This window comes from Octodon degus, unplaced genomic scaffold (genome assembly GCF_000260255.1).
Source record: "Octodon degus isolate 3935 unplaced genomic scaffold, OctDeg1.0 scaffold00142, whole genome shotgun sequence".
Lineage (NCBI taxonomy): Eukaryota > Metazoa > Chordata > Mammalia > Rodentia > Octodontidae > Octodon > Octodon degus.
This window is the reverse complement of record NW_004524718.1, coordinates 4638573-4653634: the sequence shown is the minus strand read 5'-3', so window position 1 is coordinate 4653634 and position 15062 is coordinate 4638573. Positions and strand designations below refer to the sequence as shown.

General features: G+C 37.9%; 1 protein-coding gene across 4 annotated transcripts in view; it reads left to right on the top strand.

Moving 5' to 3' along the window:
- The window catches only part of Ghr (growth hormone receptor), a 283568-nt gene that overhangs the window by 115956 nt on the left and 152550 nt on the right, over positions 1-15062 (top strand). For all 4 annotated transcript variants that reach the window (XM_023701879.1, XM_023701878.1, XM_023701876.1 and 1 more), the window contains exon 2: positions 4207-4287. In XM_023701879.1, the coding sequence (XP_023557647.1) occupies positions 4218-4287 (70 nt within the window). In that variant the 5' untranslated portion in view covers positions 4207-4217. The remainder of the gene's footprint in view (positions 1-4206; positions 4288-15062) is intronic.

Genomic DNA, 15062 nt, shown 5'->3' with positions numbered 1-15062 from the left:
AAAAAAAAAAAAACACCGAGACATATAATAGTCAACATCCCAGAAATTCAGCAAAAGAATAGTATACTAAAATCTGCTAGAGAAAAGAAATATATCACATTTAAAGAAAAACCTATCCGAATAATGGCAGACTTCTCTTCACAAACCTTCAAGTCAAGAAGAGCATGGAGCTAAATACTACAAGTCTTGCAAAAAATAAATTCCAACCGAGACTGATGTACCCTGCAAAACTCTCTTTCAAGTTGAATGGAGAAGTGATGTACTTCCATGACAAAGAACAACTAAAGAATTTCATGATGACAAAGCTAACCCTAAACAGACTACTAAAGGATATTCTAGAGAGGGATCAAAATGGCCACAACTCCATGAATGAGAATGGAAAGAACCCACCAAATAGGGAAAACAATTAAACACAGGAGAAAAAGACATATATAGCAGCAGGTCAATAACTTGTCAAACATAAGTCAGTACACCTTAATTATAACCATTAGTACAAATGGACTCAATTCACCAATTAGAGGAAATAGACTGGCAGAGTGGATTAGGAAGCAAAATCCAACAATAAGCTGTACAAGACTTCATCTATCAATTGACTGGTTTATCTTCATAGTTTTGTCCAGCTGGTAATTTCAATAGTTCTATGATTTGTGCTTCAGGAACACAATGGTTTTCATGGATCATACATAATCCTTTATCCTGGCTTTATGACTTACTGACTTAGAAATAAATTTTCTGCAAGAGTAGGATTCAGTGTAGATATTGCCAAAGTCCTTATCAATTTGAATGTGGGGAAATTAGAGAAATCATGTACTAAAATAAGAAAAGGTATTCTATACTATACATCTTAGTTTTGGAATATGTCTATAATAAATGTGTGTACATGTCTCAAAAAAAATTTTGTCTGTCATTTAGCTCTATCTTTATTCAATAGGTTATTATCCCCTGCTTTCACTTTCCATTTTTAGATATGTTTGTTTTTTCAGTTTCAAGTCACTTGTGCTGTCTAATTCTTAAGGTCAAGATCCACAATTTTGATTTCTTTATTCATTTCCATAGTGCTTTGAGCAATTCTGTCATCAACTAATAGTTTGAGAAATGCTTATTAATCTTAAATTTGAAAGAATTGAGCCAATTTCTTTCTTTGCTTGGAATTGGTTATGTCATAATGAAAAAAACTGCCACATCTAAGTTCCATCTCTGCTCATGTGTTTATGGTCTGTTTTATAACCATGGAATGAAACTCAGTATAGCATAGATTGTAATTATGTAGTTTGAAGGCCTCCTCTATTGGGTAATCTACAAAATTAAAACTCATGCCAAGTGGATTACACTGGTTTTAAACTAGCTCTTGAGAAATGGGGAAACATGCAATATGCCTCAGGCATTGAAAATGAAAATGTGTGAGTTTCATTATTCAAGGAGAGAAAGCCTTTTGTTCCGTTCTGCTAAAAAGCTTGCCAAGAGGTTGTAGCTAAAAACAGGGCAAATATCATAAGACATTTAGAGAAGGACATTCCTTAGGAAAATATTGCCAGTCTAAAAATGCAGGAGGATATGGTGGACTCTAGTAGATTACTCTGAACAGTGACTGTCTCTACTTAGATTGAAAGTCGCCTCTTATATGGCAGTACTTCATGTGGACTCATACACCTTCTGGTTAATGAATATGTGTGGAGTTTGGTTATTTGGGAAAAAAGAGCTGAGAGAAGGAGAATCTCTTTCTCACATCTGATACCTCGTTTGTATGGTGATATCAAACTTCCACACGTGTGCATACACTCTGTCCTCCTGTAAGGGCATTCTATTTTATCTATAACTTAGTAAGAAGGATTTCTCATTCAGAAGCTACCATGTGTGGTTCACTAAAGCTGATGGAGAAAATATACAATGAAATTGAATAGAATATCTTTTAGCCTGGTCATAGGATGGCACTAGGAGACAATTCTCCAAGGAAATATAAAGGGAGCTTCTTTTGGAGTCATACCCACTGGGCCAACATCAGTGGAAGGAAAAGAGAGATTAGATTAGAAGAAAGAAATTAGCTCCCAGTGACCCCAACTACATTTCTTTATCCTCTTCCTGATCTATCCTCAGTTGCATTTTTATGCAGTGCTGCAGTAGTCCAGGTGGCTGTGTACTGTCTCATTCATTTGAGAGAAAGGTGATTTTGAATAATGTTTTAAATTTTCTGCTGTGGAAATGTGCAAACTGATTTTTTTACTAATTTTGTTCTAGTTTGCTTGCTTTGTGAGACAGAATGTGCTCTGCTGAGGTATGCTTGGCTTGTGGAAGAATTTTCAGTTCTTTGTTTGAGAGAATTATAGCTCATTTGCAGGCAACAACTTTCAAAACTTTGGGATTTGAGAGGTTCACCCACTTTTCTTCTTCAGAAGAACTACCCACTTTTCACTGGCACCTGCTAGGCTTCTTTGAGAAATCTGAAAAGGTGACTGCTCAACTAACAAAAGAACTCTCTTGTGCAAAGCAAACATTTTCTTATCTTTATTCAGTTGGGAAGCAAAACAAGACTAAGAACTGGAGATGCCCTGCTAGAGCCCCATATGAAGATAGTGTATGCTCCACTGAAAGACTCGTCTGCTTGAAACAGAACTTGTTTTAGTCTTCTATGTATTTCCACTGAAGCTTCTAACTTAATAAAGGGCACAAGAAAAAAGCTCCGGGGTGCACATTAGCAAAGTAGATAATTATGCTAGGCCATTGGTCCAGGTCTTCCAGGTTAAGAATTAGAAACATAGATGTAGTAATAACTTCATTTCAGATTTATTGAAATCCCCCAGTTGACAATGTGAATTCATGTGCACTTTCACACTTTATTTCCACCAGTATTTTAGGGGATCTCATACATGGGGGCATTTGCATGAGTATTCAGATACAAAATGATATTTTCTTCTTACAGAGATAAGTTGTTTTTAGTAAGATTATTTTAAGAATAGAAAATTAAATGGAACAAAATATTGATATACTATCTGCTATCTAAAAATTCAAGTATAAAACATTAAATATGTTATACCTCTTCAGAATTACACAGCCACTGTCAGAGGACCATAACTATAAGCCCATGAAAACTTTTTTGGTCAGTATTGCAACCTACTTACAATACACAAAGGACTAGTTTATTTGTCATGTTTGCTAATAACAGTAAGGCCAATAGAAGCCCTGGAGGGTGGTAGGATGTTTGAGTATATCTGGATGCCTTGTAAATAGTGAAGTTTTATGGAAATGCTGCAACTACGCTTTGGCGTTGGCTATCAGGTGCTGCAACAGCTCGACAAGGGCAGCACAAATTCATTTTCAGTCAAGCCAAATTTTACTCTACGAGATTCTGGGACACAAGTGCCAAGGCTTATGCTTTCCAGAGACACTGACTTCCTCTAGAGAAAGGTGTGCACTGACCAAGGGGAAGCCTCAATGTTTGACAACGCTTAAAATACCATAACAAGGCCAAAACTAATCCCTCTTGGTATCTGAGGAGTTCACATCAGATACCATCTATGAGAACTTTCACAGCCCATAGTCCTCATGAAATACAAATTTTTAAAAACCTAAAGAGCCCCAGTGACTGACTGACTGACTGACTGACTGACTGACTGACTGGATGATTGATTGATGGAGTGAGTGAGTGAGTGATTTATGCTTCTCATCTCTCTCTGCTTCCCTTCCCTTACTCTCCTTCACAAAGCTCATAGCACGGTATTGCCTGTGTTATCGGCACTCATTGGATCCCTGGGAGACAGATTAAGACACATTACTATTATTCTATTTTCTTCCTTTTAGGGTCTTCCTAGCTCAAAGCACCATGTTTGGTGATACCACTGACCCATTTCTTTCTATTTTCAGATCAAATTAAAACAAGTCATATTGTTTCTGTTGTTGAAGTTGTGTGAGGGGGTCATTTGCTGCGAGGCGATTCTCTGGCTGCCAACCAGGCCAGAATATGAAAACCTCTAGTGTCCATGCTATTTCCTGAGCAAAGTACCCACAGGAAGTAGAATTTACTACAACTTACTGTTTGTGCTCATAAAAAGTACAACTGTATAAAACTCTGGGGAATGAACAACTTAGTAGGATTCTTTCTAGGACTGGCGCACTAGTACACTCGTGATTCCACCAGTCTTTAAAGACTGTGTCTTGTTTATGATCTGATTTGCATTGCTTGGCTTCATCTTATTCTTTTTGTAATTGCAGGTCCTACAGCGATGGGTCTTTGGCAGCTGTTGTTAACCTTGGCACTGGCGGGCTCAAGCAATGCTTTTGTTGGGAGAGAGGGTGAGTTCTGCTTTGCTATTCCTGCCCCAGTGTTATGAGAAAAACACTGAACTTGGTTAAAACAAATTTTTGCATTATTTCATTAAACAATGAAAGTTTTAAGTAGTAGCAAGTGGGAAATATCTCAGCTTTAAAGTCATAAAAAAGAGGACTTCTGTGCACATTTTAGGAAGAATAGAGTAGTCAGCTCTAGCGTCCAGTGTTTTCACATCCAAAATAAATGCTGGGTAGCATAATGAGGGCATTTTTGTTGAAAGCAACCAGATCCTTAGAAAGGTTTGGGAAAGCTTTAGAAATGACACTGAAGAGTTATTAATCTACTGATCATTCACCTCATTGGTGACTAAGCATATCACAGTCTTTTCCCCAAGCTTAGAACTCAGTCCACTTAATCATGTTTTCTGAGAGAGAAAATTGCAAGCTTCAAGTGATTTTCACCTCTCCCTCTCTGAGTGATCACCGTTTGGCTGAGTCTGAGGGAAGAGACACCTGAAATAGCCAAATGAGGTACCCAGAATCTCAGAAGCCATGAGATTCTTTAGTCATCTCTAATTTTCCTTGCTTTTTTATACCCTTCTTCTGGTAGGGAGTTCACAATATTTTCAAACTTACATAGAAGAAACTACAAAATCAAGGAAGAATAATGAAAGGGATATATATATATATATATATATATATCTTTGGTTTTCCTGCTTTCCTGAGCATCGGTGAGGACAGGCCCATGCTATGATATGGTATCTAGTCTTTGCATCTGGAGTAGCTGACTCCTTTGTTCACCACCCAACCAATACTGGAAAACACATTTTAAGAGCACTAAGTATTAAGATGTCCTCCCTGACCTCCAGCCAAACTTGAGCTACTGAGGAGCCACAGAGTAATATAGAAAACAAAAGTAGTAAAATGTGTTATTGCATCTCTTAAAGCAATTCAACAATTCTTATAGGGAAGAAGTCAGAATTGTTTGAAATACGTCTGGGTCTCTCTGCTGTGTAATGTCAGCATTATGCAAGTCCGACATGGACAGCGCTGCAGACACCGCTGCAGTGGCTCTTTCCATGGCTTGTTTTAGACCTTGGTTCTGAGCCAAAGAACTACAGCTGAGATTCTCTGCTGTTCCAAAGTCCTGGTGGCTTCATCATGGCTATCTTAACTAAGGTGACTCTCACTCCACAGGGCAGGGCTGGAGGAATTTTAAAGACCCGTGAAATGGCAAGAAAGGCATAAGAATCTTGAAGGAAATTTTATAATGTGTCCTGAGATTACGCCTAAAATTACATTGTAGGCCCCCAAAACCTACAAAGAGTATTTTTAAAATAACTTTAACATCTTAGCAGAAGTTTAACTTCATAAAAAGCATACAGAAAAATGTGTATCATTAGCAGTTTTTCTAAAAAGATTAACTCTGTGACATATTTAAGATACACCCATATGATGTAAAATACATGTATATAGTAAAATAATGATATATTATGAGGGAATAAATTAACATCGTCATCATCTCATATAGCTGCACCTCCCCTGGGCAAGAGCAACCATAATCCACTCACCTAGCAAAATCATAAATACGATAAACTTCTATTAACTATAGCCCTGATGCTGTGCCTCAGCTCACTGGGCTTGTTCATCCTACACCTCTGCTACTTGGTATTTTTTGACCTAAGTTTCTGTCCAGTTTCACACCACCTCACTGCCAACTACTCCTGTTATTTCTCTCTGCATTGGACTTTGTTTTATTTTTATTTTTTTTCTTTTTTATTAATTTTATTGAGAAGGATATAGCAATGAGAGAGTTACTAAACAAGTTAGTAGGAGAGTTACAATAATTAATACATTGTATATTGTTGTCTGTGTAGTAGTTATTCATAGTACAAGATGCAGACATGATATCTTGTCTAAACATTATTAGTACAAATCTTTCTTCTCATTGAATTAAGAGAAAGTAGCTGTATATCTATCCTATTTTGAAGTGAAATAAAGAAGGCCACAATATAATGGTTAGGGGAAAAATTCCAGAGGAAGAGGTAACACTCATAAATGTGTATCCACCAAACACAGGAGCACCCAACTATATAAAGCAAGTCTTAATGGACATGAAAAATCTAATATCCAATAGCACAATTTTAACAGGAGACCTTAACACACCCTTATCTCCAAAAGATAGGTCAACCAGACAAAAATTTAGCAAAGAAATAACAGAACTGAACCAGAGCTTGAAACTAATGGACTTTGTGGACATATACAGAGTGTTCTACCCAAACACAGCTGAATACACATTTTTCTCAGCTGCACATGGGTCATTTTCTAAAATAGACCACATACTGGTCCATAGGTCATGCCTAAGTATATGCAAGAAAACAGAAATTATCCCATGCACATTATCTGACCACAGTGCATTGAAACTGGAAATAAATGACAAAAGATATGGACTTTGTTTTAGATTCCACATAGAAATAAATTACGTTTTCTTTCTCTGCGTAGTTGATTTCACATTCCCTCACTGACTCTAGGCCTGCTTGTGTTGGGACAAATGGCAGGACCTCTTCTGTAGGGTGAAGAGTAGTTCATCCGTGTAGTTACTTTTCAACTCATCTATTGATGGACACCTAGTTTCTATCCTCTTAGCTGTTGGTAGACACCTAGGTTGTTTCGTGTCTTAACTATTATAAGTAACATTGCCATGAACATAGAAATGCAGGCATCTTCACAAGAAAGTGATTCCATTTCTTTCATTAACTTGCTTTAATATTTGTTTGGGTTTTTTTGTTTTGCTTCTTACTAGTTTTTGCTTGATTTTTTTGGTTTATTGCAAAAAAGTAAAATATAAGAAAATGGTTTATAATAAACACAAATCACATATCTTACCAGTACATTGAAAGTAATTCAGAAAAGAAAAAAAAATTGCATCCTTTTTTCTGCTCTTGTGGAGCTAACCAAAATTTTATTGGACTATGTTGGTGCTCTAGAATAGTTCCTTAAAATGGCCAGAGATTAAGGACAAGACACGGTATTCACATAAGCGGGCATAAACAAGCATGTTCAAGCATGTGTGCGCATGCTTTCATGTGTGTGTGTTTGTGTGTGTGTGTGCTCATTTGCCAGTTCTGGCTACTTATCTGATAGTTCAACCAAACTTAACACATGATAAGACACAAATCATGATCTCAGATGACATGCCTGGGCCATGTGTTTCTTTTTATGCCAAGTCTGGATCAAATCATTTTATTTTTACTTTCACTACTATTGTTTCATAAGCCATTTACTTGAATTCAGCTTGGTCACTGGCAGAGGTAGCAGCATTAAGTGATCACAAAGGCCTCTCCTGGGGAAAAGTCACAGAGGAATTACAAATGACAGAACTGTGTATCTGGGAAAGACTGCTCTTGAGCTCTTGAGCAGAGTTTATCTTGCATGAGCAGATGAGCAATTAGAATTATAGTATGCCCAAGAGGATGTTTTTTTTTAATTTAGTCTAATTACCCTGTAAAAAATTTAAAGAGAACTAAATATTGAATAGTGTCATCATTGTCTTAACTGAAGTATTACAATAGATATTTTCCCTTTATTTTATTTTATTTTTGTATTTTTGTATTTAGGACAGGGTGTACAGGGTCTCACTGTGTAGATTGGACTTGTAGTGATCCTCTTGTTTACAGCCTCCCAAGTACTGGGATTACAGGTGTGCGCCACCATGCTCAGTCTCAATCGCCATCTCAGCACACCTTGGGGGCGGGGCAGGCACGGCGGGCCCAGGGATCAAACTCCCAGCCCATAATATTTTCCCTTTGTCTTTCATCCTTAATATGAAGCTCTGTATCTTCTTACCAAAGTAGGTTACAGAGTCATGGAGAGCTTTCTATTCCAAAATCAAGAATAATCAAAAATGCTTCATTTTTCAAGGGAGCTTTACCAGATTAATCTATCAACTGGCTGAATCAGAATTGCTGCTCCTAGAATACTGCTAGTGAGAAATGTGCATAAAGGTCTAATTGAGTCTGTTATAAATTAAGCTTACATCTTTACTACATCAAACAGTCCAAAACTGAGCCTCCCCTTGAGCTGCACAATCTAAGGCAGAAGTAGACAGTCCCCTGCTCTGGAGAAGTCAGTTTAGCAGAGACAGTAGGAACTTCTAGAATTAGTGAAAGACTGTAGAACTACAAGGTTTAGAGTTAGTGTGAGGAAGATACATGGTCAAGAAGCTTTGAACAAAAGAAATCAAAGTAGAATGGAATAGTCAATGCCACAAGTTCCATCCAGACTTTTTTAAAGTTTTCTATTTCCGTATCTTGAACTTTAGGGCTATGATTCTTCTCTCAAGAGCTATATCATAAGTTAAGAAATCAGGCATATACATCAAGAATTATAATATCAGGTATGGTACATGAAGTGGCCTGAACTTTATAGAGTAGCAATAAAGGGAGACCACTCTGTAGTGAATCAGAGAGCTTCATGAAGGAAGTTCATTTCAGCAGGGGATGGAATGCATAGTTAAGATGTTAAAAAACTGGTAACAGCAGGAATAGCTGTTGAGTTGAAGAAATATGTACAACCAAGTGCAGGTGAAGATATGAGGGGACATGGTGAATGGTGTATTTATTTTCTGAATTTACACTATGTTCAGGGCTCCATGCCAGACAATGAGTGCTTCTAATTTATGCATTCAACATTCAGAAAATATTTATTGGGTACCTAGATTGGGAATGGCAGAGAATTAATCTGGCCAAGGTGCATGGCACATGGATGCTAAATTTATAAAGTTTCCCCTGGGAAGTAAAATTAAGTCTATAGATGTGTGTCAAATGATGGCCTAGAAATTGTCAGTCTTAATAGAAAAAGAAAGGTTTGCTGGACCCTAAAGATTGAGTAGTATTTGGAAAGAAAAAGAGGAAAGAGGAAATATATGACATATACAAAGAATAATAGTCCTTCTCAAAGTTATAGTTGGCCAGCCAAAAATGCCAAGTATATGATGAAACATTATTTGTGTTTGTGATGTCATGTATAGTGTTGATATATTGCATTTATGTATGATGTATGTAGCTTTGTGGATATATGTCCATATATGATAATATATGCATATGTATATTTATATAGGCATGCCTAATAGGCACGGCCTGCAGACCAAATGCATATCTACCATTTTAACTTTCTACTGATTAATTGTGTAAAAGATGTATCATTATATATCAGTCAAGGGAAGAAACATATCAAGAATGAGTTGACATATTTCATAGGAACCAAGATTCCCAAAATAATGTTCTCTGTATGTCTTTGAACATTCTTTATAGTCTTATGTAAATTAAACAATACTTATTTAAAAGCAGATTCTACTGTTCTTATTGGTAACAAGTAGGAAATAACAGATGGAAATAAAACTACGTTTTTTAAAAGCTTAATATATCAAGACTCACTAGAGGAATAATGAAAGAGAGACAGAGAGAGAGAGAGAGAGAGAGAGAGAGAGAGAGAGAGAGAGAGAGAGAGAGAGAGAATTTTTACCAAGTAGTCTTACAGTAGCTTCTTGGAGAATCAGGGGTGGAAAAATGCAAAGGCTTTCTATATCTGGCTCAACCAGAGGACACCACGGGAAGTGAAAGAGCTGGAGCTTCCTGCCAGATCTGGTGCAAATTCGTTGAAAGCCAAAGGATCTGCACTGGAAGGCTGCAATGTCTGTGATAGAAGGAACTAAAGATGACATCCAAATGGAATGGCGAAGCCTGGAGCTCCTCTGAAGAAGCACAGGGGAAGAGTTTCTCCTTAACCTTTTTATTTCATCCAGGCTACAAGTCTCATGGTTAGTGCCACCAAATTCTAGGTTGGGTCGTCCCTCCTCAGTGGTTTACACGTCAATCATTCATAGCTACACCGAGAACTGGGCTGCACTAATCCCTCATGTGTATCTTACTCTGCTCCAGCTAGTGTCACAATGAATCCTCACACCTACCTCATTACAGGTGAAGCTCCTGTGTCCTGACAGACTGGGTTTTCAGCCATAGATGCAGTCCACAAACAGCAAACAGTGTCCTTGCTACACATTTTCAAAAATTAAAAAATTTGAGACTTCGTCTTGTCATGAGAATAAGAAAAGCCCCAGAACTTTGGATTGCTGAGATCTTGACCATCATCCAGAGCAAGAGGAAATCTTTTCTGTGCCATGGACTGTGTCCATTGATATCAACAATCTTTGTCATCCTGATATCGTGAACTGGTCTTGACATTGACATCTGCAATAGCAACAGGTCAGGTGAATCAAGGAGATGTTAGCGAGAAAGATAACTATGGTCTTTTGCAGATAAGGACACAAAGCAAACTTTTAGTGAGTTTTTATTTGTTATGCATACAAAGAGGAATTTTAAATGTATGCTTCCAACTTTAGAAGTTCATAGTTTATACAGGGTAAGAAAAGGTTAACATAAGTCAATTTGTGAGCCTCTTAGGTTTTTAAAGGGTTTTACGTCCTAATAGTAATATTAGAGTCTCAATTTGGAAATAATGCAATTAATAGTATAAAATTAATTAAAGAGATATAAGCATTCAGGAAAGTGATTGCAATAGATTAAGAGAAAGATAATCAAATTGTGGCAGGAGTGGCAAAAGAATAGAAGGGACAGCTGGGTGTGGTGGTTCACACCAGCAATCCCAGCAATCAGGAGACAGTGGCAGTAGGATCATTGTGAGTTTGAGACCAGCATGGGCTACAAAGTGAGCTCAAAGCCAGTCTGAACTGCACAGTGAGTACCTGTCTCAAAAGGATCAAAAAAAAAAAAAAAAAAAAAAAAGCATAGATGGACCATTCAGAGATGCTGTGGCAATGGGGTCCTTCTCACCCCATTCAGTTCTAACATTTTTAATTCAATGTTATCAACATTAGCATTGACTCATTGCTAACACAGTGAGGTCTTGGAGCACAGCACATCCTATGCGGGCAGTGAAGTGGTGGTAGTCACACAGCAGTACTGTTCTGTCAAGGGAAAAGTTCTGAGGCTGGGTGACAGCAAAGTGTCTAAGCTGCCTTCCTGTGGCACCATTTCTCAAGATCCCTCCTGCTTGTGCCCAAGGAAGATCCCGGGGATGTGCACTCACCACTGTATAGCTTAGGCTACTGTGCAGTGAGATCTCAAAGACTTTCACTCCCTTTACAGTGTGTCTGGCCATTCATGATTCTATCCCAAGACCTTGAAAAAGCCCAACTATTTTATCATTGCTAGAGCATGAACTTACCTTGTGAAATGTAATAAAATGCAAGCCAGATGCATTGCGAGCCATGAAACTACATGCCAGGCAGAATCTGGGAGATGGCTGGGTTTACACAGTAACTGAATGACTCATCCCTATGAAGAAACTGGCAGCATGAATGACTATGTTGTTGTCTCAGCTAATTAGTAAATAGAAGGACTGGGACCACCCATGAATAGTCCCATTTCACACATGGCAATGATAGACTATTTCTAGCCTTCTACCCTGGATCCTAGCTTTTCTGGGACAACAGTCTGTCTCGTTTACATAATGTCCCCATGTCACTGTGGTTCAGTATCTCAAACCAAGGCTCATGTTATGGTGTAAACAGGAAAGAAACTGCTGTATTATATTTTGTTTGTGGTGCTGGAAGAAAGCTGTTCCTTGTGAGCATGCCTGCTTGGCTGCCTTTGGCTGGAGGCTAACTGGACTCAGCTGTGCAGAAGTCCCTGCTGGCTTGGATTGACCCAGCCAGCCTCTGTCTGCTATAGTCATCCATATCCAGGGGCCTAGCACCCCTCCATCACCCAGAACCTTTTCCCTAGGAAAAAAATAACTCCTCAGGAAACACCTGTGATGGATGGTTTTCTCTACAGTGTAGGTTGAAATCAGTGGGCTATTTTATTAGAACTGATTCAATTTAAGACTAAACTTTTAAACTCTATATGAGAAAGAATTGTAGTCATTTCAGAGCCATTAAGAAAGGCAACTTCCTGTGCCTTGTCACCAGGCACAGACTCCAACATCCACAATCCCAAAGACCACTGTCATTTTTCATGAGTAGCAGGCACTATTGTCCCATGTCTATTTTTCCAGCAATACCCATATGGGTGTTTTAATAATGCTGTCAACATTGGCATTTCCAAACCCAGAGTCATCGTGCAGCATAAAGGTAGTGCCAATGTGTAATACGAACACAGTGTGAGATATAGTCCTCCAACTGACCAAGGAAGAAAATATTCTTTGGTCTAATGTCTGTTTTCTCAAACACAGATGCACAAGCCCTGAGGCTTAGTGCGTTTCTTTGGCAGAGCTTTCCATGGTCTGTGTGACAAATCTGTTTAAAAATAAATCCACAGTATTTTATCTGATATATCTATCAGCAATCTCTATTTCTGTTTATATAGCAACTTTGGCTGTAAGCCTTAGCTGTATAGTGTCTACATTATGTTTCCATGGCAGAACTGCATGCATTAGAGCCAGGTATATCTTCTCTGAACCATGAGAGAAACCTCAGAATGCTTTTATACAACTGTGTGGAGAGGTGTGTATAGGGGAGCTGTCATTTGTTGTATGTCCCTCTTCTAAATGAAGTTGTCATGATATGTATTTCAAGTTGTATGGCAAGTCTGAAATAAGCTTCAAGTAAATGCAATTTAATTAGTGTCAAATAACAGACACAATGATTGCATACCCTGTGTAAAACAAAATTTGGATTTAAAACTCACTAGACATTTAAGTTCCTGAGGAAAATTTTGTTCATCCGTATTCCTACCTGAGAGCATTCTAATGCACATCTTTACTGGTTGAATGAATGCAACCCTTACTTGTCCTACCATGTATTTGTCATTACTGCTCTTTATCTCTAGTCCTGATGTAGGCAGAAATTATTGGGATCCCCTTATAATGGGAAAGGATCTGCAAATAGTTTTACAACTCTTGAAACTAGGGTTTATGGGCTTTCCCTGGGAAGGGAATGATTTCATTTTCTTTGTGTATTTCCAGATACCACCAACACCTGAACTCTGTCCTAAACACTAATGCCTGTGAGCCTGTCACCATTTCTAAATCTTGCTAACCCCTTGCCAGGTGACTGAACTCTGTTCCATGCGTACCAGCCACTCAGCAACATGCTACATAGAATGATCTAACCACCCAACACTAGGTCCCTGACAACAACCTTATCTGTGCCCCACCTACCTGACCCTGTCTCTTCAAATATTTACAGACACAGAGAGATATAATGAGGCTTGCAGATCTTCAATTTGAGTTTTCTCTGACCCTTTGGACATTGAACTTTTGCTTATGAAAGACCCTGATTATGAGTCCTATGAATACCTGCATGAACTTTTTCAACCAGTCTCTTAAATATTGATTAATTAAAATTTTCCACTGATGGCCCATCTTGAAATGTGAAATATTGAAAGTTAAGTTATACTGTTTTTATATTGAATAAACAGATATGCACTATTCATAATAATATATTTAGTAGAAGCAGTTTAGTTGCACAAGGAAGCTTTGAAAGCTAAAAATATTTTAGCAGTGATTACAGTAAACTGCCTTGAAGAGGTTTCTCAAATTTTCAGATATTGTCAATAATAAAAAATATGATAGCACGAACTTTTATAAAAGTGGGTGCTATTCCATAATTATAGTGCTGACAAAAATTTCAAAGGGTGGGTTTTATGAAAATGTGCTGCTTCAGTCTTTGTGCTTTTCATAAAATTAAAGAGGACTAATGGTGCAAGTCTGTAGTGTGTTACAGTGTTTTGGTAGTGTGTTGTTGACTCTGATGCTGAGAGTGACGCTGGGAAACTCTGTGCAACACAAGCATCATTCACTGAGCAGTCACAGACACAATGCAAATGGGAGCAAGCATGGTCCCATTAGTATGTGGATGGGCTGGGGTATGAAGAGACAGAATTAAAATTTAAGGCAGCAATCATGATACTTGAGTTTGGATTGCATATTATTGTTTTTCTGGCTCCAGTTCTAAGTACTTTATATGTATTATCTCACTTTATCCACACAGTACTCAAAGATGTTCTAGTTAAAGACACCAGGAGGACTGAAGTAACTAGTTTACATAGCTAGCAAATGTCAAAAGTGGGAGTCCAGTCCAGGCAGTGCACACTGCTATCCCTCATGTGCTATACATGATCAATATAGTGGAATAGTACAGGTGTGCCAGAAATAAAATCGAGTGGGATAGGCAAGCGTCAAGGGTAGGGATATAAATAGGGCCAGGCTCAGATGCACCTTATACACCATGCTGAGAAGATGGGTGGAAGTTATGACCAGGGAGGACCATGGCCAGTTGTTGAACTAACATGTGAACATTTCCCAAGAAACAAAGTCAAAATAAGTTAGATTTTTGATATCTAGGAACTTTAGCTTATGTTTTAATTATTTTGTAACAGATACCAATTTAAAATTCATCCTGTTGATTTAACATGGAACTTGTACTGAAATGTCAAATCCTAGGATTCTCCTGATAGTTAGAGATTATTCACCTGTGTCAGAACTTAAGCTGGTTCCAGGAAACTGCTTTTGATGTACTTCATCAGTTTGACTGACAAATCATTATTTATGGATTGAGAATAATGCAGCTCATTGGGAAAGTTCTTGCCTGGGTGCACAAGGCCCTAAATTTGATCGCCAGAAACATAAAGAAAACAAAAAAGTTTCATATTATGTCAAAGAGACAGAGGCAATTCCATGAATTTTAAAATCCTCTGAGGTTCAGATTCACTCTTTAGTATAGCTGTTAGATTTTCAACATTTGGCCTGTTTTTACATAATATAAATTGAAAATTGAA